At 45.0% G+C, this 27,637-nt stretch overlaps 1 protein-coding gene across 11 annotated transcripts in view; it reads left to right on the top strand.

The window, feature by feature from the left end:
- Positions 1-27,637, top strand: part of robo2 (roundabout, axon guidance receptor, homolog 2 (Drosophila)) — a 596,024-nt gene that overhangs the window by 497,575 nt on the left and 70,812 nt on the right. For all 11 annotated transcript variants that reach the window (XM_082966746.1, XM_082966741.1, XM_082966750.1 and 8 more), the window contains exons 7-14: positions 2,610-2,734; positions 8,866-9,037; positions 13,553-13,758; positions 14,984-15,065; positions 15,607-15,772; positions 15,877-16,043; positions 17,432-17,553; positions 27,061-27,292. In XM_082966746.1, coding sequence (XP_082822872.1) covers positions 2,610-2,734; positions 8,866-9,037; positions 13,553-13,758; positions 14,984-15,065; positions 15,607-15,772; positions 15,877-16,043; positions 17,432-17,553; positions 27,061-27,292 — 1,272 coding nt within the window. The remainder of the gene's footprint in view (positions 1-2,609; positions 2,735-8,865; positions 9,038-13,552; positions 13,759-14,983; positions 15,066-15,606; positions 15,773-15,876; positions 16,044-17,431; positions 17,554-27,060; positions 27,293-27,637) is intronic.

The following is a 27,637-nucleotide window of genomic DNA, read 5'->3' as shown; positions in this document are numbered from 1 at the left end:
GATTGAGGTGGATTTAGGGAGACAAGGAGAGAGTGATACAGGAAGATACAGATAGAGAGGAGAGACAAGGAGAGAGTGATACAGGAAGATACAGATAGAGAGGAGAGACAAGGAGAGAGTGATACAGGAAGATACAGATAGAGAGGAGAGACAAGGAGAGAGTGATAAAGGAAGAGATGGATAGAGAGGAGAGACAAGGCGAGAGTGATACAGGAAGATACAGATAGAGAGGAGAGACAAGGAGAGAGTGATAAAGGAAGAGATGGATAGAGAGAGGAGAGACAAGGTGTGAGGGCAGCAATAGAGAACAGCTTGTAAGTCGTCAAACACTTTGAGTGAGTGCTCTGCTCTAATGCACTGTTCATTGGATTGGCCAGCCAGAGAGAGAAAGAGATGGAGGGAGACAAAGGGAGAGAGAGACTGTGATTTAGGTGCTCTGTATCAGAACCAACGTTGTGAAATGCAACAAGCTATCTAAACTGAGGAGAGCCAAACAGGAAGGCTGTAAATCTATAGCCATCTGTAGCATTCCTAGCTGTGTGTATCTTTGACAAATACACTTTCCCAAAAAAGGGATTACATGGAGAAATGAGCCAAACGGGATGAGATTTGCCCTGACTGGAACCAGCTGGGTTGTCAGTGGAAACTTACACGGGAATCAGAATAAAAGCCTGTCAATGTATGTTTTATAGCAACAAGTCCAGTGTTTTCATATAATGATGTCATATGAAGCAGCGTTATATGGTCTTGTTGAAAGCATTGTGATCATGCATTTTAAGAAATTTCTCTTTCTTCTGTTGGCTATTCCCTCTGCTGCTCGCCATACCAAATATTAACAAAGTTACAGATGCCACTACTGCTTTGAAATCTCTCACACAACAGTAGGAAACCTATTTGTAAGTCACCTGCAACAACAGTGTGGTCTAGACTGTCAGAGATGGAGTCTGTGGTTGGAACTTAGCTCGTACCACTATTCTCTTTCATTTCATTTGAACATGATCAAAACTTACTAAGTGCTGAAGGACTTTATCCTCAGCTGATGAAAAGTGAGAAAAACGTTTGACTGATAAAGGGATGTCTGGGTTATACTTGACTGAAGTTTGGGATTGGTGTCTATAATTGGTTGATTTGAATTTCCTCTGCGGCATGCCTTTCCTCTCTGAGTTTCTGAGTCTCTGAGTCTCTGAGTCTCTGAGTATGAGGAATTTTTTAGGAGTGTAAGACCTAACATCTCACCACCATCACAGGCCAACCTAGTGTGGGGCCGAGAGACGTTAACACTGATAATCCCAACCAAGTGTGGTCAACAGCCCACATTAGATAAGACTTGTGTTCAGCCATTGGACTTTTGTCATTAAATGAGAATGGTTTGTCATGAAATCAAATCTCTTATACGAAGGCATCTTGAAGTGTGAAAATGATCTTGATTGTAAGATCAACAGTAAAAGTGTTTTACTTTAGATAATGAGGAAGTAATGCCTCATTGAGAGCAGAAGACAGAGAGAAAAGATGGCCCCGTATACAGCATGTCAGTGGGTGTCCAGGAACACAATGAATCCCTCTGGTTGTTTATTTGTGTAGGAGAGAGTCGATGTGTCTCGGGGATTTGCCAAGTGTGCTAAAGTTTGGCCAGGACACATTTGTTTATGTTGCATTACAACACATTTAGATGGGCCGGGAAACAGCGAGAGTGGAATGAGACATCCCAGATGTAATATCTCTCTGCTGGATCCTTGAGTGTGTCTGCTCGGTCTGCCCTCACTGACGCACTCCTTAATTGGCTTCTGGAGGGTCCAGTTGAGTAATAAAGATACTTTTCCTGGGTTGGTGAGAGGGAGTGTAGTGCTTGGCTGTTGGGTGAGAGCGGGGTTAAGAGGGGGTAAGGCCTGTGTCCTCCCCCTGAGGGACCCATGAAACAGAGACAATTAGCTGGTAGCTGTTAGCTGCGTTCTGTTCATTTATTTCATTCTTTCCTCACAAGGTTTTCTCTCTGTCTTTCTTTGTGTTAAGCCTAGCTACATTATGTCTACCTAACTCTCCTGATGCCATTATGACTGAGACAGTGCTGCTGTTTGTGAACACTGAAGACTGTCATTCATTCAGCTCCAGCCTGGATGAATGGCCTTAAGTGGTTACCGTGGCGTTATCGTGACAGTCCTTGGTGTTTGTTTTCCAATCAGAATAAATGGAAGGAACATGCTGCATGGAAGCTCTATACACTGTTAGAAAAAAAGGTGCTATCTAGAACCTAAAAGGGTTCTTCGGCTGTCCCCGTAGGAGAACCTTTTGAAGAACCTTTTTTGGTTCCAGGTAGAAACCCTTCAGTTCCAGGTAGAATAATTTTGGGTTCCCGGTAGAATGCTATGTGGAAAGGGTTCTACAGGGAACACAAAATATTTCTACCTGGAATGGTTCTGCCATTTGAACAGCCGAAGAATCCCTTTGGAACCCTTTTTTATAATAGTGTAGGACATGCCAATTTTGATTTGTCCTTGTGGTGCCTGACTGTTCTTTTGCTTGAACACCCCACACTCCCTTGATCGTGCCCCATGCTTCAACTCTGTCTAACTCTGAATTGTAACCCTGGTGTTTCTGCCCTTTGACCCCAGCTGCACCCCAGTTCGTCATCAGGCCGCGGGACCAGATCGTGGCCCAGGGTCGCACAGCAACTTTCCCCTGTGAGACCAAGGGCAACCCCCAGCCTGCAGTCTTCTGGCAGAAGGAGGGCAGCCAGGTAAGAAGAGCACATAAACACCTCTCAATGACCCATAGCAGGGCCAGGAGCTTTTCCTGAACACCCGACCTGACCAGGAAAAGCATGGTAAGGAAAAACTACTGGTCTGTCAAACATCTTGGTCCAGTCTTCATCTACTGGTCCTGTACTGTAAAGAACTGTAAAACAGCTTGGTCCAGTCTTCAACTACTGGCCCTGTACTGTAAAGAACTGTAAAACAGCTTGGTCCAGTCTTCATCTACTGGTCCTGTACTGTAAAGAACTGTAAAACAGCTTGGTCCAGTCTTCATTTACTGGTCCTGTACTGTAAAGGACTGTAAAACAGCTTGGTCCAGTCTTCAACTACTGGTTCTGTACTGTAAAGAACTGTAAAACAGCTTGGTTCAGTCTTCAACTACTGGTCCTGTACTGTAAAGAACTGTAAAACAGCTTGGTCCAGTCTTCAACTACTGGTCCTATACTGTAAAGAACTGTAAAACAACTTGTTCCAGTCTTCAACTACTGGTCCTGTACTGTAAAGAACTGTAAAATAGCTTAGTCCAGTCTTCATACCTCTGTATTTACAAGAATGTTCAGTGTTTTTTCATCCAGTGTGTGTCCATCATGCATTATTTATGACTAGCAGTTATTACTGTGTTACTGTACTGTCCAGTGTTATCAGCACACACACCACTTAGATTGGATAATAACCATGTGGTTGACTGTGTCGGGAGGACTCTGCTGTGTCTATGATGTCAGTCTGTGTGACACTCAGCACCCCGGCTACACGAACTCGCTCTATCTTCCATCAGTATCTCTGGCACACACACACAACACACCAGATACACCTTTGTGTGGCCAGCGAGGAGGTAATCAGTTCCCATGACACCGTGCTGATAACAGTGATCCTACCCTCACACAGAGCAGAGCAGATAGTCCTTCACATAGCTGGAGGTCCTCATAGTCCACACAACAACAACAGCAGTAATTAGGAGCCTGCCAGGACCCGTAGATGAACCAGGGATATGATGCAGCTCTGGCTGGGAGTCACCACACACACACACACACACACACACACACACACACACACACACACACACACACACACACACACACACACACACACACACACACACACACACATACGCGTGCGCACACACGCACGCACACACACACACACACACACACACACACACACACACACACACACACACACACACACACACACACACACACACACACACACACACACACACACCACACACACACCACACACACACACACACACACATGGAGCCTGAGGCCAGACAATTACAGCAAAGTGCCACTCAGAGATTGGAAAGGGGTGGAATACACATTTGCATGCAAAACACTCACGCCGATACCCAACACACAGACCCACTTGCTGAAACCTATTCTCAGCCCATTCTCACATCAAAGTAAGTGATGAATCCTATCTGACTCACTGTAACAGGGCATACGAGCATGTACATACAAAGATCAACATTCATTTACACCAGTATCCTCTCAGTAAATAGACTCCCATGTACTGGCACTGTGCCCCAGGTCTTTTACATTGATTTCACAATAGCCGGGTCACACCACTATGTTCCCTCTCACTGTTTCTTGGTTTATTGATGCTTCATGCATTTTCTATCCCCATCGCCCTCTGTCTCTCTGTCTCTTTCTCTCTTTCTCTCTGTCTCTCTTTCTCTCTTTCTCTCTTTCTCTCTGTCTCTCTGTCTTTCTGTATCTTTGTCTCTGTCTCTCTGTATCTTTGTCTCTGTCTCTCTCTGTCTTTCTGTATCATTGTCTCTCTGTCTCTCTGTCTCTCTGTCTTTCTGTGTCTTTGTCTCTCTGTTTTTCTGTATCTTTGTCTCTCTGTCTCTCTCTCTCTCTGTCTCTGTGTCTCTGTCGCTCTGTCTTTCTGTATCTTTGTCTCTCTGTCTCTCTCTGTCTCTCTGTCTTTCTGTCTCTTTGTCTCTCTGTCTCTGTCTCTCACTCTCTCTCTCTCTCTCTCTCTCTCTCTGTCTCTCTCTGTCTCGATGTCTCTCTCTCTCTTTCTGTCTCTGTCTTTCTCTCTCTCTGTCTCACTCTGTCTCTCTCGGTCTCTCTCTCTCTCTCTCTCTCTCTCTCTCTCTCTCTCTCTCGTCTCTCTCTGTCTCTCTCTGTCTCTCTCTTTGCCTCTGTCTCTATGTCTCTTTGTCTCTCTCTGTCTCTCTTTCTCTCTCTTTCTCTCTGTCTCTGTCTCTCTCTGTCTCTTAATCTCTCTCTCTGTCTATCTCTCTCTGTCTCTCTCTCTCACTCTGTCTCTTTCTCTCTGTCTCTCTGTCTCTTTGTCTCTCTGTCTCTCTGTCTCTTTGTCTCTTTGTCTCTCTCTCTGTCTCTCTGTCTCTCTTTGTCTCTGCCTCTCTGTCTCTCTGTCTCTCTCTCTCGCTGTCTCTCTGTCTCTCTCTGTCTCTTTCTCTCTGTCTCTCTGTCTCTGTGTCTCTCTGTCTCTTTGTCTCTTTGTCTCTTTGTCTCTGTCTCTCTTGCTCTCTCTGTCTCTCTCTCTCTGTATCTCTCTCTTTGTCTCTCTTTCTTTCTGTCTCTCTCTCTATCTGTCTCTCTGACTCTTTGTCTCTCTGTCTCTCTCTCTCTCTCTCTCTCTCTCTCTCTGTCTCTCTCTCTCTCTCTCTCTCTCTCACACACTCTGTCTCTTTCTCTCTGTCTCTCTGTCTCTCTGCCTCTTTGTCTCTTTGTCTCTCTGTCTCTCTGCCTCTTTGTCTCTCTGTCTCTCTGCCTCTTTGTCTCTCTGTCTCTCTTTGTCTCTGTCTCTCTTTGTCTCTGTCTCTCTTGCTCTTTCTGTCTCTCTCTCTGTCTCTCTGTCTCTCTGTCTCTTTGTCTCTCTGTCTGTCTGTCTGTCTGTCTGTCTGTCTGTCTGTCTGTCTGTCTGTCTGTCTGTCTGTCTGTCTGTCTGTCTGTCTGTCTGTCTGTCTGTCTGTCTGTCTGTCTGTCTGTCTGTCTGTCTGTCTGTCTGTCTGTCTGTCTGTCTGTCTGTCTGTCTGTCTGTCTGTCTGTCTCTCTCTCTCTTTCTCTTGCTCTCTGTATCCGTCTCTCTCGCTCTCTCTCATCCCACTTTAAATAAGATGTGAAGGTATTTATTAAGACAACAAATTAAAACAGTAAGTCATTAAGGAGAGGGACTGAGGGGGGACCGTGAGAGACTATGTGTAAACATAGCAGCCCCAGACCAATTATGAGGAGCAAAGCAGAATTTTAAATTTGTAAGTTATTTCACCTTTTTTTAACCAGGTAGGCTTGTTGAGAACAAGTTCTCATTTACAACTGCAACCTGGCCAAGAATAAAGCAAAGCAGTTCGACACAAACAACAACACAGAGTTACACATGGAATAAACAAACATACAGTCAATAATACAGTAGAAAAAAATCTATATACAGTGTGTGTAAATGAGGTAAGATTAGGGAGGTAAGGCAATAAATAGGCCATGGTGGTGAAGTAATTACAATATACCAATTAAACACTGGAGTGATTGATGTGCAGAAGATGAATGTGCAAGTAGAGATACTGGGGTGCAAAGGAGCAAGAAATACAGTATGTGGATGAGGTAGTTGGATGGGCTATATTAGAGATGTGCTATGTACAGGTGCAGTGATCTGTGAGCTGCTCTGACAGCTGGTGCTTAAAGTTAGTGAGGGAGATATGAGTCTCCAGCTTCAGGGATTTTTGCAGTTCGTTCCAGTCATTGGCAGCAGAGAACTGGAAGGAAAGACGACCAAAGGAGGAATTGGCTTTGGGGGCTTTGAGGGTGACATCATTGATGTATTCAAAGCGAGTCGGCCTGATAATTGAACCCTATGGCACCCCCAGTGAAATATACCTGCTGGAGCGCGTGCTACAGGTGGGTGCTGCTATGGTGACCAGTGAGCTGAGATAAGGCGGGGTTTTACCTAGCAGAGACTTGTAGATGACCTGGAGCCAGTGGGTTTGTTGACGAGTATGAAGCGAGGGCCAGCCAACGAGAGCGTACAGGTCGCAATAGTGGGTAGTATACGGGGCTTTGGTGACAAAACGGATGGCGCTGTGATAGACTGCATCCAGTTTGTTGAGTAGAGTGTTGGAGGCTATTTTGTAAATGACATCTGCAAAGTCGAGGATCGGTAGGATAGTCAGTTTTACGAGGGTATGTTTGGCAGAATGAGTGAATGAAGCTTTGTTGCGACATAGGAAGCCGATTCTAGATTTCATTTTGGATTGGAGATGCTTAATGTGAGTCTGGAAGGAGAGTTTACAGTCTAACCAGACACCTAGGTATTTGTAGTTGTCCACATATTCTACGTCAGAACCGTCCAGAGTAGTGATCCTGGACGGGCGGGCAAGAGTGGGCAGCAATCAGTTGAAGAGCATGCATTTAGTTTTACTTGCATTTAAGAGCAGTTGGAGGCAACGGAAGGAGAGTTGTATGGCATTGAAGCACGTCTGGAGGTTAGTTAATAACACAGTGTCCAAAGAAGGGCCAGAAGTATACAGAATGGTGTCGTCTGCGTAGAGGTGGATCAGAGAATCATCAGCAGCAAGAGTGACATCATTGATGTATTCAAAGCGAGTCGGCCTGATAATTGAACCCTGTGGCACCCCCATAGAGACTGCTAGAGGGCCAGACAACAGAATGTTACAAGCAATCAAAGAAGAATGAAGCAAGCTATTAAAGTAGAATGAAACAAGCTATCAAAGCCTTGACCAAGAGTAGACAGAGAGACTCAGACCGTGTTCCCTCCCAGCTCTCAGACCGTGTTCCCTCTCAGCTCTCAGACCGTGTTCCCTCCCAGCTCTCAGACCGTGTTCCCTCCCAGCTCTCAGACCGTGTTCCCTCCCAGCTCTCAGACCGTGTTCCCTCCCAGCTCTCAGACCGTGTTCCCTCTCAGCTCTCAGGACCGTGTTCCCTCCCAGCTCTCAGACCGTGTTCCCTCCCGCTCCGCCGGCCCCCCAGCTCTCAGACCGTGTTCCCTCCCAGCTCTCAGACCGTGTTCCCCTCAGCCCAGCGTGCCCTCCCAGCCCAGCCGTGTTCCCTCTCAGCTCTCAGACCGTGTTCCCTCCCAGCTCTCAGACCGTGTTCCCTCCCAGCTCTCAGACCGTGTTCCCTCCCAGCTCTCAGACCGTGTTCCCTCCCAGCTCTCAGACCGTGTTCCCTCCCAGCTCTCAGACCGTGTTCCCTCCCAGCTCTCAGACCGTGTTCCCTCCCAGCTCTCAGACCGTGTTCCCTCTCAGCTCTCAGACCGTGTTCCCTCCCAGCTCTCAGACCGTGTTCCCTCCCAGCTCTCAGACCGTGTTCCCTCCCAGCTCTCAGACCGTGTTCCCTCCCAGCTCTCAGACCGTGTTCCCTCCCAGCTCTCAGACCGTGTTCCCTCCCAGCTCTCAGACCGTGTTCCCTCTCAGCTCTCAGACCGTGTTCCCTCTCAGCTCTCAGACCGTGTTCCCTCCCAGCTCTCAGACCGTGTTCCCTCTCAGCTCTCAAACCGTGTTCCCTCACAGCTCTCAGACCGTGTTCCCTCTCAGCTCTCAGACCGTGTTCCCTCCCAGCTCTCAGACCGTGTTCCCTCCCAGCTCTCAGACCGTGTTCCCTCCCAGCTCTCAGACCGTGTTCCCTCCCAGCTCTCAGACCGTGTTCCCTCCCAGCTCTCAGACTGTGTTCCCTCCCAGCTCTCAGACCGTGTTCCCTCCCAGCTCTCAGACCGTGTTCCCTCCCAGCTCTCAGACCGTGTTCCCTCCCAGCTCTCAGACCGTGTTCCTTCCCAGCTCTCAGACCGTGTTCCCTCCCAGCTCTCTGGAGCCTCTGGCATGGCTGACTGGGGGAATATATGGCAGCTATTATGTGTAACCATGCCATCAGATGTGACAGTTGTGTGTAATTCATTAACCTGGTGATTGATGGAATGGATCTTTTAACTGTCCGTCCGTCCGTCCGTCCGTCCGTCCGTGTGTGTGTGTGTGTGTGTGTGTGTGTCCGTCCGTCCGTCCGTCCGTCCGTCCGTCCGTCCGTCCCCAGATCAGAGTGATGAAGCTATGTGAGTGTGTTTCAGTTGGATGTGTTCCTGGCTGTAATGGGTCCATGTCCCTCTACTAATTGGCCTGCTTCCTCTCTTCCTGCAGAACCTGCTGTTTCCCAACCAGCCCCAGCAGCCCAACAGTCGCTTCTCTGTGTCCTCCAGTGGAGACCTGACCATCTCGGCCGTGCAGCGAGCAGACGCAGGCTACTACATCTGCCAGGCCCTGACCGTGGCTGGCAGCATCCTCGCCAAGGCCCAACTGGAGGTCACAGATGGTGAGGCCTGCCGCATACCCACCCCGATGCCAAAACTCAACAGCACCACCCATTAATGCAGTATGCATACACACTCTGCTATGCTATCAGAACACACACATACACAGACATCAATGCAGACACACACATACTTGTGCAGACACATAATTCACACAGACACACACAGCCAGACGCACACAGCCAGAAGCACACAGCCAGAAGCACACAGCCAGAAGCACACAGCCAGAAGCACACAGCCAGACGCACACAGCCAGACACACACAGTCAGACACAGAGTCAGACACACACAGCCTTCCCTGTACTCCAACTAGATAATTCACACACATGAATTAACAGTGAGGAAAGAGTCTTTCATTTTGAGTGAATTAACAGAGTGAATTAACAGAGTGAATTAACAGATTGAATTAACAGAGTGAATTAACAGAGTGAATTAACAGAGTGAATTAACAGAGTGAATTAGCAGAGTGAATTAACAGAGCCCATGCCTTGCCCGGTTGACTCTCTAATGTGGATTTTGCCCTTGAGCGTCCTCATCCCCAAAAGTACTGGGGGAAATGTAGCGTAAAAGAAACCTCATTTTACCATGTACAGGAATTTTGTCGGAGAAATATCTACAAATTATACTTGCCCATGACCTTGCTTTTGCAATATTTCATAGTATTTTTTTTATATATATTTTATTTTTATGACAGAACTGAATGAAAAACTTGTAGAAGTTTAGCTGGAGAGGGAATACAGCATTGCCCTTGAGTCTCAGTATAATGATCAGCAGCATCTGACTGAGGGAGGCAGTGAGTCAAGGACTGAGTGATTGAGTGAGTGACAGCAGTTAGTCTCCAGGATGACTTATGAGAGCCTGTTCTAATCTGTTCTGTTGTGGAGATGGGAAGATAGATAGACGGCAGTTCAGACGCCTTGTGAAGGATCAGCCTGGAGAAAGAAGAACAGCATGTCAGACACCATTTTGTAAGAGAAGGGGATTTTGAATTGTTGTGATCACACCCCATGTTTCTTAGTATGCTTTTCTATGTCCCTAAAATGGGTTTTAGAGGTCATATCCTTAAGACACATTGCTCGTCTCATGTTCTAGTGTTCAAATCAAATGTGATTTGTCACATACTGTACACATGTTTAGCAGATGTACTGGTACCGCCTGTATATAGCTTCGCTATTGCTACTGCTGCTCTTTAACTATTTGTTACTTTTATTTTTCTTAAAACTGCATTGTTGGTTAAGGGCTTGTAAGTAAGCATTTCACTGTAAGGTCTACACTTGTTGTATTCGGCGCATGTGACAAATAACATTTGATTTGATTGTGGGTGTAGCGAAATGCTCGTGTTTCTAGCTCCAACAGTGCAGTAATATCTAACTAGATTTACTGTGTATGTACTGTCTGTTGGAACACACACACATCCTGTATTCTAAGGGTGTGTGGTACTGTAATAGTAGTGAACCTATCTTTCTATCTACGCCTCTGTGTAGGTATAGGGAGGTAAGGGAGTGTATGGCTGGACTGTGTAAGAGGAGGAACGTGTGAGGGAGTTGGCTGTTAGGCAGAGCTGAGGGAGGACAGGAGAAGAGGAGAAGGAGTGGAGGAGGAGGGCTAGCTGGCTGTCTAGGGTGAGGTCATGGTCACCCCCTGCTGCTGAGAGCAGGTGATTCAGTGTCCTGGGAGGCCAGCAGAGTAGCTGGGTTCAAGGAGATCGGTAATGAGAAATTCCTGATGCAAACAGTCAAGGCCAACCCCCCCCCCCCTTCCTCTCCTGCTCTCCTCCCCAGCCTCCATCACTTCATCACGCCATCCATCCACCATCCACCATCCTCATCATCCCCTCCTTGCTGGACCAGACTAGCCAAACTCACCCAGGGTTTTCTCATACTTTCTGTCATAATATCTTAACATGTAATGCAATGGAGTCATTACTCAGAGCAGACGGAATCATTAAGACACATAACAGAACCCTTCCAGCTGTGCTTCAGTGTCTAAGCATTGGAACACATATGGCTCCATCTGAGCCAATAATGGCCATTAGAATCATGCCAAGTGATAACAGTGACAAGCAGATAACTCCCTCAGTGAGTTAATGGGGAAAGTAGAACTAACAGTGAGGCCTTAGATGTACAGATAGGGCTGTTTTTAATGCTCTCTGGGTGCGGGTTAGACTCATGGTAATTCTGGTTGATGTATTTAACCACCAGCTTTTCCGATAAAAGCATTCCAGCGTGGTGGAAGAGGTCGAATATTATCACTGAAATAGAAATAAATTATGAATTCAGCAGGGCCCGTATGGTGTACATTCACCTTCTCTCCATTTTTCTCTCAGCTAAAGATAATCAAGCCATGGTTCTCTCAGCTAAAGATAATCAATCCATGGTTCTCTCAGCTAAAGATAATCAAGCCATGGTTTTCTCAGCTAAAGATAATCAAGCCATGGTTCTCTCAGCTAAAGATAATCAATCCATGGTTCTCTCAGCTAAAGATAATCAATCCATGGTTCTCTCAGCTAAAGATAATCAAACCATGGTTTTCTCAGCTAAAGATAATCAAGCCATGGTTTTCTCAGCTAAAGATAATCAATCCATGGTTCTCTCAGCTAAAGATAATCAAACCATGGTTTTCTCAGCTAAAGATAATCAAACCATGGTTTTCTCAGCTAAAGATAATCAAGCCATGGTTTTCTCAGCTAAAGATAATCAAGCCATGGTTTTCTCAGCTAAAGATAATCAAGCCATGGTTCTCTCAGCTAAAGATAATCAAGCCATGGTTCTCTCAGCTAGATAATTAAGCCATGGTTCTCTCAGCTAAAGATAATCAAGCCATGGTTCTCTCAGCTAAAGATAATCAAGCCATGGTTCTCTCAGCTAAAGATAATCAAGCCATGGTTCTCTCAGCTAAAGATAATCAAGCCATGGTTCTCTCAGCTGAAGATAATCAAGCCATGGTTCTCTCAGCTAAAGATAATCAAGCCATGATTCTCTCAGCTAAAGATAATTAAGTCATGGTTCTCTCAGCTAAAGATAATTAAGCCATGGTTCTCTCAGCTAAAGATAATCAAGCCATGGTTCTCTCAGCTAAAGATAATCAAGCCATGGTTCTCTCAGCTAGATAATTAAGCCATGGTTCTCTCAGCTAAAGATAATCAAGCCATGGTTCTCTCAGCTAAAGATAATCAAGCCATGGTTCTCTCAGCTAAAGATAATCAAGCCATGGTTCTCTCAGCTAAAGATAATCAAGCCATGGTTCTCTCAGCTGAAGATAATCAAGCCATGGTTCTCTCAGCTAAAGATAATCAAGCCATGATTCTCTCAGCTAAAGATAATTAAGCCATGGTTCTCTCAGCTAAAGATAATCAAGCCATGGTTCTCTCTGCTAAAGTAAATAATGTCATGGTTCTGCCATACCAAGGCAAATATGTTTCTTCCGTCCCTCCTTCTGACTTACCTGCAGGAGAGAAAGTGAAAGAAGGAGATAGTAAAGAGAGAGAGAAATAGGAAGAGAGAGAGAGGGTGTGATGTGTTGAAAGGTTAGCGAAGTTGACTGTCTAATTAGCCCCTGCAGGTCTGACATCATTAATCCTACCTGTTAGTTACTGTGTGCTGTGTAATGCCAGGGGACTCAACAGTATTCACCGCAGCTGACACAGAAAGTGCCAGGGCACGGTAACTGTAACTCATAGATACAGCACCTCTGACATGTACACTATTTCACAGTACAACCCACAGACATTCTCCCACACATTACAAAAGCATATGTTCATCCAAACAGCATTGAACATTAGCATCGATATAAACAAAACAAAACAAATTATTTTATTTTCCTCACAGTGGTTTTGTTACATTATTGCAATTCTGACTGATCATTTCTGTGGGGTGCTACTCTCTGGGGAGTGAAATGTTTGTTTCAGTTCTGGGTGCCAGTGGGGACCTCTGACAGTGTTCCCCACTGAACATGATGGAGTATTTATCTGAACCACCCTGAGTCAACAGGCAGTGCCTTTGCCACTGTACGCCACCACAGACTCCTGGGTAAGGTGTAAATGTAAGGGTATTCAGCCTGTAACTGAAAAATCACTTCCAGCCCCCAGCCACATCAATAGACAGTCTGGAAAACAATACTCAGCAAATCTTTCTCCTCTTCCTGGAAGCATAGTCAGAGCGTCGTCATTGTCCTGTGGTGGAATTACAAGACCTGCTGAGAAAATAGACCAGCTTTATGACACTGTTACCACATCCTTTCACTTCATGATAAATCCATTAAAAGGCTTACAGATGTAGGATCTTAAATTGATCCCCCTGTTGCAGGATAACTTTCCTGTACAGGAAATGTTTTACTTGTAGTGTATTTGAGTTTCAAAAATACTTCAGAAGTTTGTCATTTCCACTTTGAAATGTCAGACTTTTATGAAAAACCCTTACCAAAATGTTATAATCCACATAATAATTCACATTTTCTGTTGCTGCAGAATTGTTTTCCTGCTGTATCAAACGGGCTCTCTGTCTCTCACCTTATCCCAGTGCTGACAGACAGGCCGCCGCCCATAATCCGTCAGGGTCCGTCCAATCAGACGCTGGGAGTGGACAGCGTGGCCCTGCTAAAGTGTCAGGCGTCAGGAGACCCCATCCCCTCCATCAGCTGGCTGAAAGACGGGGTCAGTCTGCTGGGGAAGGATCCCCGCATGTCCCTGCAGGAGCTGGGCAGCCTCCAGATGAGGAGCCTCAGGGTGAGAACCACTGGAGCCACTGCCTGGTCCAGTCATAAAGAGAATCAAATCAAATAGAATTGTATTGGTCCCATACACATGGTTAGCAGATGTTAAAGCGAGTAGTGAAATGCTTGTGCTTCTAGTTCCGACAGTTCTAGAACGACACATACACTAGATATGGGGTTCATATGATGAGGGCTGTAAATATACTGCGTACTATTGTGTAAATCCTTGTCTGTAGCCTTCGTTCTCTACCTCCCTGTTTCCATCCATTCCCCTTAATGGATCTCTGTCTGTCTCCTCTTTCTCCCCTCTGGGTGTGTCACATGCTTAGGCATGCATGAGCGTGATGTGAGGAATCGGATTGCTTTAAAGAGATTAATGGACAGTATTGATTTTAATAAATTGTTTGATACTATCACTTAGTGACACGGCAGCTCTTACAAGACTCTGCAGTAGAGGGCTGGACAGGTTCCAGCTGCAGGGGTGAACGGTTAAACAACACACACACACACACACACACACACACACACACACACACACACACACACACACACACCACACACACACACACACACACACACACACACACACACACACACACACACACACACACACACACAAACGTACAACATTTAGGGTAAATTGAATTAAAAGTCCTCACATCCTCCTTTCCCCATTCCGAGGCCTCTGTGGAATATCCATTACGCTTGACAAAGTTGCCGACCACTGACATTTTATTTAATAAATGGAGGGAAGAAAACCAACAAACAACTAACATTCTAGAGAGAGAGGGTTGGAGAGACAAGCCAGCTGTCATCGGTCCAGGGGGCTTCAGTGGCCCACCCTAAATGAATTAGCCAGCCTTTGTTGCGGTTGGTGGGGTGGTGGGGGGACAGAGGGGACAGGGGGGATAGCGGGAGGGGGGTAAAGTGGTGGAGGGGGGTGAGGAGAAAATGGAATTCATTAGGAAATTTGCGTCAGCACTTTGAGGCACTCACAATGACACACAAATCAAACTTTATTTGTCACATGCCCCGAATACAAGTGTAGACCTTATCGTGAAATGCTTACTTACAAGCCCTTAACCAACAGTGCATTTCAAGAAGAGTTAAGAATCATTGTCGTGACCCTTCACATGACACACTGTTGTGATCTCAGGGATGGACCCCTCACATGACGCACTGTTGTGACCTCAGGGATGGTCCCATCACATGTTCTATGTTTATCCGTTCTACCCTAGCTCTCTGACTCTGGGATCTACACCTGTGTGGCTGCCAGTTCCAGTGGCGAGACATCATGGAGCGCCTTCCTGGAGGTCAAAGGTTTGGCACAGTGAACATGTCTTCACCTAGTTTTGTAGTGAACACAAATACATGCTCATTATACCATACATACAGTATTCCATTCTGGGAAGAGTTATTTATCCATTCCTCTTCATCTTCATTAACAATAGTATCACATTTCAGGGAAGACCCAGATTCAGACAATGTCGAAGTAACAAATGTTTATTACTAGAACAAGGGGCAGGCAAAACGACAGGTCAGGGTAGGTAGAGGTCAGTGCTCCAGATCAGAGTCCAAAAGGTACAGAACGGCAGGCAGTCTCAGGGTCAGGGCAGTTAGAATGATCAAAACTGGGAAAACTACAAAACAGGAACTAGAAACAGACAGGAGCAAGGGGAAAAACGCTGGTAGGCTTGACGAACACAACGAACTAGCAACAGACAAACAGAGAACACATCTATAAATACACTGGGGATAATAGGGAAGATGGGCGACACCTGGAAGGGGGTGGAGAAAAGCACAAAGACAGTTGAAACATATCAGGGTGTGACAAATAGTTACTGGTCTCTTTCTCCTCCAGACCAAGCTGGGGTGATGGTCATTAAGAACCGTGATGACAACGAGCTCCTTGGCCCTCCCTCCAAACCCCAGGTCACTGACGTCACCAAGAACAGCGTCTCGTTGTCCTGGCAACCCGGCCTGACTGGGGCCACGCCCATCTCCTCTTTTGTCATCGAAGCCTTCAGGTTAGTTATGAAGAACCGGAGTGATTTCCTTTTTTCACTTTTGTATTGCTTCTTAATTATTGTGGTAGCACATTTGTGATATCCTTTTCATTGTCCCATTGCAGCCAGTCGGTGAGCAACAGTTGGCAGACGGTTGCGGACCACGTGAAGACCACGCAGTACACGGTCAAAGGCCTGCGCCCCAACACCATCTACCTGTTCATGGTACGGGCGGTCAACACCCAGGGCCTCAGTGATCCCAGCCCCATGTCAGAGCCCGTCAGGACACAAGGTATGGGCCTTATACTCAGATAGAACTTTAAAGATTTTGGTAATAATTTTCCCTATAATAACATTTCTAATTTAGCCTCCCCTTCACATTGACTGCTGCAGCTTTCGATAGGGAAAAGGTCATCGTGTTCCAGTTAGATAGTTATCAGGGCCTCTCAGCACGGTACTGTGTGGGCTGAACAGTAACAGTTCTACCGAGATAGCCACAACTTCCAGAGGTCAAACTATCCATCTCAGCTCTGCTCATTAAGGCTACAGTCAGGCAATTATGTAAAATAAGCATGTGTACTTTTGGAAGGCCTAAGTGAGTTAGCGCTATCCCTGCTATGTTAATGATCATAACTGGAGAAAATGACTGCCTCCAAACTCAAAGAAGATTAGATTAAGGTGCCATATAGACCTCAGTCTTCTTATTACATTTATTTGATAAGTCCAGTCCACCGCAATACTCCTGCAACCTTTCGGTTAACATTGTCCAATTGCAGGCCACTATTAGGTTGTGCATGGAGAGAGGGAGTCAATTTGAATAGCAGTACATCTCTCTTTATTTGCTGTTTGCTTCGTTTTGATGCACAGAGATGGTTATTGGCAATGGCAGTCACTGAAGATGAATTGATGTCTGCTTAACTGCGTTTGGCCTGTCGTCCTCTATTACGACTCTGTGATTCATGACTTTATTGGCTGTTTTCATTGGGCCTGTTTTGAAATACTGTTTCCTCTTGTGAATAATGTTTTGTATTTGCCCATCTATTTGCCCTCAGTAAATAGGACCAACATATGTCAGTTGCCATGATTGTGTATTTTCTTTGACCACACTGAATCTGCGTTTCACTGGGGGGTTTGATTGGCTTTTAACTGAAAACACATGCAAGTATGAACGAAATGGGAACTGTGTTGGGAAATAGTGTCACAGTGTCATTCATTCATGTGTTCGGAGTTCACTCGTTGATGTGGTAGTTGTTCTCTGGCTGGGCCTCAGTAAGAGCAGAGAGGAGAAAGGATCTTAAGTTCTCTCTTTCTTTTCTCAAACCCAAACGAGTTCTTTATTAAAACTGAAATGAGGTCATTCTAATGCAGATGAAGTTGCTTCTTTTCAAATGAAGTCATGATCATAGAGTGTCGACTCCTTTGTGGAGTCTGATTGGTCTATTCATCCGTTCTCTCAACAAAACCTCTTATGCTTGACTCGGCCTCATTGTAAGGATTGGAGGGAACCGTGGCTTTGAAAACTAAGTAGGAGAACTGAAAGTAATCTATCTCTCTCTCGCTTTCTTTCTCTCTATTTCTCTCTTCCACTCTTTCTCTTTCTCTCTCTCATACTCGCTCTCATCCTCTCTCTCACTCTCTCTCTCCCCCCCCCTCTCTCTCTCTTTCTCTCTCTCTCTACAGACATCAGTCCTCCAGCCCAGGGGGTGGACCACAGACATGTACAGAAGGAGCTGGGGGAGGTCATAGTTCGTCTTCATAACCCGGTCGTCCTGAGCCCTACCACCATTCAGGTCACCTGGACGGTAAGTGTCACACTGTGATTGGTCTTTAATGAGTCTGATGTGAAGGATATAATGCTGCTCCCAGACAAGGCCCAAATCCCTGTCATTCACATGAAGAAAATAAGGAAATACAGGGGGAGGAGATCAGGGTGCCTTTTGAGAATTCATTAGCGAGTGGGTAACCCGCCTCTACCATTTGTTCTATTGGCCAATGTGCAATCACTGGAGAATAGACCGGATGAGCTCCGTTCGAGACTCTCTACCAATGGGACATTAAAAACTATAATATCTTATGTTTCACCAAGTCGTGGCTGAACGACAACACGGATAATATACAGGAGGCTGGCATTTTCCGTGCATTGGCAGGACAGAACAGCTACGTCCGGTAAGATGAGGGGTGGTGGTGAGTGTCTATTTGTCAATAACAGCTGTCTAATATTAAGGTAGTCTTGAGGTATTGCTCATCTGAGGGATGAGTACCTCATGATAAACTGTAGACCACACTATCTACCAAGAGAGTTTTCATCTATATTTTTCGTAGCTATTGTTGTGACGTGACTATCATTAACCCCTGTGCGGCCTCCATCCCTTATGCGGGACGGACATCCAGCGAAAAATCCTATCGCCATTAGCATAACAAAATTTAAGAATCGTTTTATAGATACACCTCTCCTGAATCGAACCACGTTGTCCGATTTCAAAAAGGCTTTACAGCAAAAGCAAAGCATTAGATTATGTTAGAGGAGTATATCGTAAAAGTAGCCACATAGCCATTTTCCGACCAACCACATGCATCACAAATAACCAAAAAAAAGCTAAATGCAGCACTAACCTTTGACAATCTTCATCAGATGACACACCTAGGACATCATGTTACACAATACATGCATTCTTTTGTTCGATAAAGTTCATATTTATATATAAAAACAGCATTTTACATCGGTGTGTAACGTTGACTAACTATTTTCCCTCAAATGCATCCGATGAAACAGCGCTACAATTTACTAAATTACTATTCGAAAACATTTTTAAAATGTAATATTGTCATTCTAAGATTTATAGATGAATATCTCTTGAAAGCACCTGTAATGCCAGATTTAAAAATAACTTTACTGGGTAATCACACTTTGCGATAAAAGGGGATGCGATACTCAGAACCATAGGCTAGCAATACAGGTCAGCGCCATCTTGGAACAATCGCATATCAAATCTAGTCTTGTATACTATTGTCAATAATCCCTTACCTTTGATTATCTTCATCCTTAGGCACTTCCAGGAATCCCAGGTCCACAACAAATGTATTTTCGTTCGAAAAAGTTCATCCTTTATGTTCCATTAGCTTGTTGATGTTAGCACGTTCTGAAGGCTGCACCAAAAGTTCCGACATGCGCGGGGCTACTCTTTCAACAAAATGCATTTTTTTCTTATTTAGGTTCGTTCAAACATGTCAAACGTTGTATAACATAAATCTTTAGGGCCTTTTTCAACCAGAGCTCCAATAAGATTCAAGGGGGACGATTGCATTGTCTTTATGAACTTTTCGAAAGGGGAGGGTAGCCAGTGGCGCCGGCGTCATAATGGTGATGGCCCTCTCCGTGTGACCACGTTCCACAGCGTGTCATTCTGTCAGTTTTCACAGTAGGAGACTCAAATCACTCTGTAAAGACTGGGGACATCTAGTGGAAGCAATAGGAAGTGCTCAATGAACCATAGCTCACGGTGTGATTAATAGGCAACGTGATGAAGTTGAGTCCGCAATTCAGAATTCCACTTCCTGTTTCGATCTGTCTCGGGGTTTTGACTGCCATTTGAGTTCTGTTATACTCACAGACACCATTCAAACAGTTTTAGAAACTTTAGGGTGTTTTTTATATGCATATCCTAGCTTCTGAGTTTGAGTAGTAGGCCGTTTAAAATGGGCACGAATTTTTTTCAAAATGCGCTGTGGCGCCCCTATCCTAGGCGACCGTCAAGAGGTTAATATGATGACTGTTATTCATTGAATAATTACATCCTACGTTTAATTATTACTTGATTAAATTAATCATGTAACAATTTATTCATTAGGAATCTGGGGCACCATGGGAAAAGTTTGTTTAATGAGTTACCATTTCCCAAATTAACTCAAGAATATATAGATATCATACCAGTCACTAATTAATCATTTCCTCATATCAGTCTCATTCTGAATGTCGTAGACTCTGTAAATCTGCACAAACCCAGCTCTCATTGATCATTCCGTACAACACAAATGTATTATATTATTTATTTCCTAACAAGCTAAATTATACTATAAGATACACATACACACACACGGTATAGGTTATTGATTAGAAACGTAATACGATGACAACAGGTCCCTAGTGAACCAACACAATATAACACGTGTTACACAAGATGGAGATTTAAATAGAGAGAGAGAGCGAGAGAGAAAGAGAAACAACACTTGGATACATTTGTAAACTACGCTTAGTTTAGCCCTATTACCTTGCCCCGGACTGCCGCTCTTATGGGTAAGAAGTGTAATGCATGTATTTACATGTTGAAGGTCTCCGTTGGTTAGCTCTGTTGGGCCCAGGCCTTCGTGGGCCGAGTTCCGCTTAGTGAGAGAGGTTCGACGTAGGCCTTGTTCTTTGGATGACCGTCTCCTTCGTTCTCGGGTGTAATTCTCTGATTGTCCACAAGATGTCACACTGTCCTTTCTCTTAGTTGTCTGTTTCCTTGTACTCATTCTGGCAGAGTGGTCTTCTGAGGATGGCTAATCAACCGTGTAGGTGATCCCAGCGTGGGGAAGAAAGCAATGTAGACAAACGATAACTTGAAAATAATAACCAGATGGTCCTGCTTGAATTCACCTTCTTAGATACAGTACTTAGAAATGCTACTCAAACATAGCATTGATTGTTAAGAGGTTCCTTTGTCTTCTTCAACCTCGTGTTGCGTTTTTGGGTTCACGACTATCCGTAGACCTTGGCTGCAGCTTGTGGTCATCCTAGTCCGATATGTTAATTCTTAACATTCTTAATTCAAATGCTTTATACCCTCAGGTAGAAAGGGGGCATTTCTGTCTTGCTGACACGCTCCCTGGGTTCCCTGGGCTGTAGCTAGTTACGAAGCAAGGTATCAACATTTACAATGATCTCGTTACATAACTAAAATCACAGTCTTATCATCACAAAAACATTCTCTTTATCTGTATATTTTCTACACAACGTAAAGTATTTGGATCCTCACAGGAGAGTCATGTTACTGTCTATTTACCACCACCATTTACCACCATTTGGAAAATCTGACCATAATTCTGTCCTCCTGATTCCTGCTTACAAGCAAAAACTAAAGCAGGAAGTACCAGTGACTCCCTCAATACAGAAGTGGTCAGATGACATGGATGCTATGCTACAGCAATGTTTTGCTGCCACAGACTGGAATATGTTCTGGGATTCATCCAATGGCATTGAGGAGTATACAACCTCAGTCATCGGCTTCATCATTAAGTACATCAACGACGTCATTCCCACTCCCCACAGTGACCATACTTACATATCACAACCAGAAGCCATGGATTACAGGCTGCCGTTTTTCAAGTAGCGGGACATTAATCAGGATGCTTATAAGAAACCCGCTGTGCCCTCAGATGGACCATCAAACCGGAAAATCATCAATACAGGACTTGCAAACTATTACAGACTACAAAGGGAAACCATGCCACGAGCTGCCCAGTGATACGAGCCTACCAGATGGGCTAAATGCCCAAAGTAACACTGAACCATGCATGAGTGCACAGGCTGTTCCAGACGACTGTGTGATCACACTCTCCGTAGCCGATGTGAGCAAGACCTTTAAACAGGTCAACATTCACAAGGCCACGGGGCCAGACGGATTACCAGGACATGCACTCAGAGCAGGCGAGGACCAACTGGCAAGTGTCTTCACTGACATTTTCAACCTCATGACTGTTGGGTCAATGGTTTCATTATTGCAGTAATTAATCGATATTGAATAAAGATGATTGTTTGCAGAAATGACAAGTCTCTTTCACTTGAATAGAATATATAATGATAAAACAGAGACCTTATATAGGACTTAAAAATGCTAAATCAGACTGGTTCCAACTCCGATAAGCCACCTTGGATATCTACAAAGATGGTGTTTTACCCCCAACCCGTCTTAGTTCCCAGATGCCAGGACAATGAGGCATTGTTCTAAACTCTTCCAGGCTATCTCTATCTTGGGTCACACACACCACATCTTGTCTATGGAATGCCAGCTTTAGGTAATTATCACCAAGTCATTGTCAGCCCAAGCTATCTAGCAAAACCCAGTTCCTTGACCCTACGCCCAGACTAACTTCTGGAAGCTAGAGAGGAAACCATCTCTTTACAGAAACAGAACTAAACAGAACAGAAATGTCTTCCTATTTGTTAAGTATTAATTGCTAACTATTAATATCAAACAAACCAGGTAAATATGTAATTTTTCTATCAGACGGTGTCAGAGGAAGGCCCAAAGAACTGTCAAAAACTGCAATCACCCAAGTCATAGACTGTTCTCTCTACTACCGCATTACCGGAGCACCAAGTCTAGGTCCAAAAGGCTCCTTAACAACTTCTACCACCAAACCATAAGACTGCTGAACAATTAATCAAATGGCCACCCAGACTATTTACATTGACACGCCCCGCCCCTTTGTTTTTACACTGCTGCTACTAGCTGTTTATTATCTATGCAGAGTCACTTTACCCCACCAACAGTACATGTACAAATTACCTCGACTAACCTGTACCCCCACACGTTGACTTGGTACCGGTACCCGTTGTATATGGCCTCATTATTGTTTATTTAGTAAATATTTTCTTAACTCTATTTTCTTAAAACTGCATTGTTGGTTAACTTCGGGGTAGAGGGCAATATTTGGAAGTTTGGATGACTGAGGTGCCCAAAGTAAACTGTCTGTTACTCAGGCCCAGAAGCTAGGATATGCAACTGGTAGTATTGGATAGAAAACACACTAAAGTTTCCAAAACTGTTAAAATAATGTCTGTGAGTATAACAGAACTGATATAGCAGGCGAAACCCAGAGGAGAATCCATTCAGGAATTTTTTGTTGTTGAGCTCATCACTCATTATAATGGCTGTCTATGGGAATATCAAAGGAATACCTCCCAGATTGCAGTTCCTAGGGCTTCCAGTAGATGTCAACAGTCTTTAGAAAGAGTTTCAGGCTTGTTTTTCTTTTAAATTAGCTATAACTTGTAGTTTTTCTACGTGGCTCCCATTTTGGCTGTAGTATTGTGGCGCTCGTCAGAGAGGGGGCGCACTTCGTTATTTATCTCCGGTAATGAACATACAATCCCTTAAGACAGAAAATAGTAAGTAAGCATTTCATGGTAAGGTCTACACCTTTTGTATTTGGTGCATGTGACAATCCACCTGTCTGTCACAGACATAACCATTCAGCACACTTTGCACTTAGTTAGTGCTATTCAGCTCTGCCAGGTGTCTGTGTGTTTCTTTATTTTGTCATACAAGATTAAATATAGGAAATCAATTTCAATTTACACCAACTTCATTCTCAAACAGTGTCTGAAGCTGTCCTGCTCTGGGCTGTTTTATGTCTTTGATTTTACAACCTTGAGTCCTAAAGAGTTGATATAAAGGGGATGATGATTCTTTGAAGCTGGCAATGTGTTCCTCAGGGCTCCTATTGGTGTTTTCATGTAAATCCTAAGACTCTACAGCTTTGAAATATTATAATAACTGACTCTTAAGTAAGTGAACATCAAACAGTTGATAAATGGTTTCTTTCAGCTGTAGCGAACATCAAAAGAGGTGTCAGGGACATCTGGTCTCATCAATCTTGCATCTATCTTTGGTTAATTTTGAATTAAGACTAAGGCTTTGCATAGAAACAAGTACATTGACATTAATTGTGTATATTTGGCATGTTTGTGGTCTTCCCTCTCTGGAGTGTAGCTCAAACCAGCTTACCTACCAACCTCTCCCTGACACACACCTGCTCCCCAACACACACACACACACACACACACACACACACACACACACACACACACACACACACACACACACACACACACACACACCCCCCCCCCCTACACACACCCATTGCACAGTCTGTCTGTGTCTACCCCACCATAAGGACGGACATGTGCCAGAGAGACACTGTTTAATCAATTTAGAAACACGACTTGGACTGAGGCTGAATCATTGCGAGAAATCATGCCACTTACAGTACGAGGGTATGCAGCAGTAGTAACTTACAGTACGAGGGTATGCTGCAGTAGTAACTTACAGTACGAGGGTATGCAGCAGTAGTAACTTACAGTACAAGGGTATGCAGAAGTAGTAACTTACAGTACGAGGGTATGCAGCAGTAGTAACTCACAGTACGAGGGTATGCTGCAGTAGTAACTTACAGTACGAGGGTATGCAGCAGTAGTAACTTACAGTACGAGGGTATGCTGCAGTAGTAACTTACAGTACGAGGGTATGCAGCAGTAGTAACTTACAGTACAAGGGTATGCAGAAGTAGTAACTTACAGTACGAGGGTATGCAGCAGTAGTAACTTACAGTACGAGGGTATGCTGCAGTAGTAACTTACAGTACGAGGGTATGCAGCAGTAGTAACTTACAGTACGAGGGTATGCTGCAGTAGTAACTTACAGTACAAGGGTATGCAGCAGTAGTAACTTACAGTACGAGGGTATGCAGCAGTAGTAACTTACAGTACGAGGGTATGCAGCAGTAGTAACTTACAGTACGAGGGTATGCTGCAGTAGTAACTTACAGTACGAGGGTATGCAGCAGTAGTAACTTACAGTACGAGGGTATGCAGCAGTAGTAACTTACAGTACGAGGGTATGCAGCAGTAGTAACTTCCAGTACGAGGGTATGCAGCAGTAGTAACTTCCAGTCTATTTCTACATTAGACCATGGCATTTAAACATGCACTCTCTTCTTCTTACTGAAGGGTGACTTTATTTCCTCATTGTTCTCCCGTCCTGTGTTAACCAGCCCGGGTTGTTCCGTTCCACAGTAAATCAGTCAGTAGCTGGTATTTATGATGTCATTGGGGTGGCTGCTTTCATTTCTAAATGAACCACTTTACCAGTTTTCCCTGTGACATGTTTATTAACACCCCATAATAAGCTCTCACCCCCCAGACTAAAAGGCTAATTCAATACTTAAACATTGCTTTATGAGTGTGTGTACAATCAACACAGAACACCGCCACCTAATCAATCAGGGCCCATTCAGTAATCATAGTGCGGCCTCGGAAAGGCTTTTATAGTCCCAAATCATTCCATTATTGAAAGTTACACACCACGCTAGCCCAGAATCCATTCTGCTTATTTACTCCGGCTACACAGGCTGAAACAGCTGCTTAATATCCCAGTTGAAAGGCCCGCTCACTTCTCCCACTGTTAACCAGCCATTACTGGGAGTTATGCCCTCTCCTCCTCATCATTATAAATTCAACTTTTCTCTCTCTCGCTAAATGGGCCCAAGTTTAGAACCAAGGCCCCTTATCGACTGGGAGAGCACCAGCGCACCTCTATTGCATCACCATCGCACCTCTGGGCTCCCTGTCTCCTCAATTGGGCAGAATTGTCTTTATTGTCCCTGGTTTGTATTCCATATTCTCCCAGAGTTCCTCTGGGTTGGACGACAATCACCGACCAATCGTTTCACACTCACACGTTTGTTCTAGGCCTTGTGGGACCCTGCCTTAGGTTTCACTAGTTGGTATTTACAATACAAGCGAGACATGCATATGTATGGCTTCAATAGCCTTGCTCCTGAAAGCCTTTTTATGCAGGTCCTGGGTGCTGTGTGCTCAGTGTGCTGAGAGAGAGATAATGCCATGCTGCTCTATCTCGCTCCTCTCCTCTACTCTCCTCTGCTCTCGCTGCGCTCTCTCCTCTCCTCTCTCTGCGCTCTCTCCTCTCCTCTACTCACCTCTGCTATTTCTCTCTCTTCTCTGCTCTCTATTCTCTGCTCTCTCGCTCTCTCGCTCGCTCTCTCTTTCTGTCTCTCCTCTCCTCTCCTCGCTCTCCTCTGCTCTCTCTCTCTCTCTCTCCCTCTGTGCTCTCTCCTCTCCTCTCTCTGCGCTCTCTCCTCTCCTCTCCTCTACTCTCCTCTGCTATTTCTCTCTCTCTTCTCTGCTCTCTATCCTCTGCTCTCTCTCTCTCGCTCGCTCTCTCTTTCTGTCTCTCCTCTCCTCTCCTCGCTCTCCTCTGCTCTCTCTCTCTCTCTCTCCTCTGCTCTCTCTGCGCTCTCTCCTCTCCTCTCTCTGCGCTCTCTCCTCTCCTCTCCTCTACTCTCCTCTGCTATCTCTCTCTTCTCTGCTCTCTATCCTCTGCTCTCTCTCTCTCGCTCTCTCTTTCTGTCTCTCCTCTCCTCTCCTCTCCTCTCCTCTCCTCTCCTCTCCTCTCCTCTCCTCTCCTCTCCTCTCCTCTCCTCTCCTCTCCTCTCCTCTCCTCTCCTCTCCTCTCTCTCCTCTCCTCGCCTCGCCTCGCCTCGCCTCGCCTCTCCTCTCCTCTCCTCTCCTCTCCTCTCCTCTCCTCTCCTCTCCTCTCCTCTCCTCTCCTCTCCTCTCCTCTCCTCTCCTCCTCTCCTCTCCTCGCTCTCCTCTGCTCTCTCTCTCTCTCTCTCTCTCTCTCTCTCTCTCTGCTCTCTCTGTGCTCTCTCCTCTCCTCTCCTCTGCTCTCTCTCTCTTCTGTTCTCTCTGCTCTCCTCCTCTGCTCTCTTTCTCTCTCTCTCTCTCTCTCTCTCTCTCTCTCTCTCTCTCTCTCTCTCTCTCTGCTCTTGCTCTCTCTCTTGGAGGAAAGATGCTAATTGAGCTAATTGTGTCAGCTCTGATGATAAAAGACCCATTAAAACTGGAACAGCCTCTAAAGTGGCACGATGTGATCTTGGGGAGAAACAAGTACATCTGTTGAACAACATTCTTTAATGTACTCTGGTGTCTGACTACCGTGCTGCACACCTATGGTCATGATCTTTAGCTATTTCCTCATAACTCTGTCCTAACTGATGAGAAGACATGTTGTATTTCCTCTTAACTCTGTCCTAACTGAAGAGAAGACATGTTGTATATCCTCTTAACTCTGTCCTAACTGATGAGAAGACATGTTGTATATCCTCTTAACTCTGTCCTAACTGAAGAGAAGACATGTTGTATTTCCTCATAACTCTGTCCTAACTGAAGAGAAGACATGTTGTATTTCCTCTTAACTCTGTCCTAACTGACGAGAAGACATGTTGTATTTTCTCTTAACTCTGTCCTAACTGAAGAGAAGACATGTTGTATTTCCTCATAACTCTGTCCTAACTGAAGAGAAGACATGTTGTATTTTCTCTTAACTGTCCTAACTGACGAGAAGACACGTTGTATATCCTCTTAACTTTGTCCCAACTGAGAAAATCAATGTTGTATTTCCTAGGAACCTTGAACAGGTGATTGAAGCTAACCCCTCTCTTCTCTTCTCCCCATGTCTCTTTCCAAGGTGGACCGTCAGTCCCAGTTCATCCAGGGCTACAGAGTTCTGTACAGGCAGACGTCTGGCCTGTTTTCCCCAGGACCCTGGCAGACCCAGGATGTGAAGATCCCCTCAGAGCGCAGTGTGGTCTTCTCCAACCTCAAGAAAGGCATCATCTATGAGATCAAGGTCCGGCCCTACTTCAATGAGTTCCAGGGCATGGACAGTGAGTCCAGGTCGGCTCGCACCACAGAGGAAGGTAAAGAAATCACCATGTTATTTCATGGACATTTTCCTCCGTCCAGATTTAGAATAACTGTTTGACATGTTTCCCTGTAGGGCGTCCAATTGTCATGATATCATACATGTCGCTCACAATACTCTGTGTCCTGCTGTGACATTTTAGGGGTATTGTGTGTGTGTGTGTGTGTGTGTGTGTGTGTGTGTGTGTGTGTGTGTGTGTGTGTGTGTGTGTGTGTGTGTGTGTGTGTGTGTGTGTGTGTGATGTGTGTGTGTGTGTGTGTGTGTGTGTGTGTGTGTGTGTGTGTGTGTGTGTGTGTGTGTGTGTGTGTGTGTGTGTGTGTGTGTGTGTGTGTGTGTGTGT

This window comes from Salmo salar, chromosome 20, assembly GCF_965601325.2.
Source record: "Salmo salar chromosome 20, fSalSal1, whole genome shotgun sequence".
Taxonomy (NCBI): Eukaryota; Metazoa; Chordata; class Actinopteri; order Salmoniformes; family Salmonidae; genus Salmo; species Salmo salar.
This window is presented reverse-complemented; position numbering and strand designations above follow the sequence as displayed.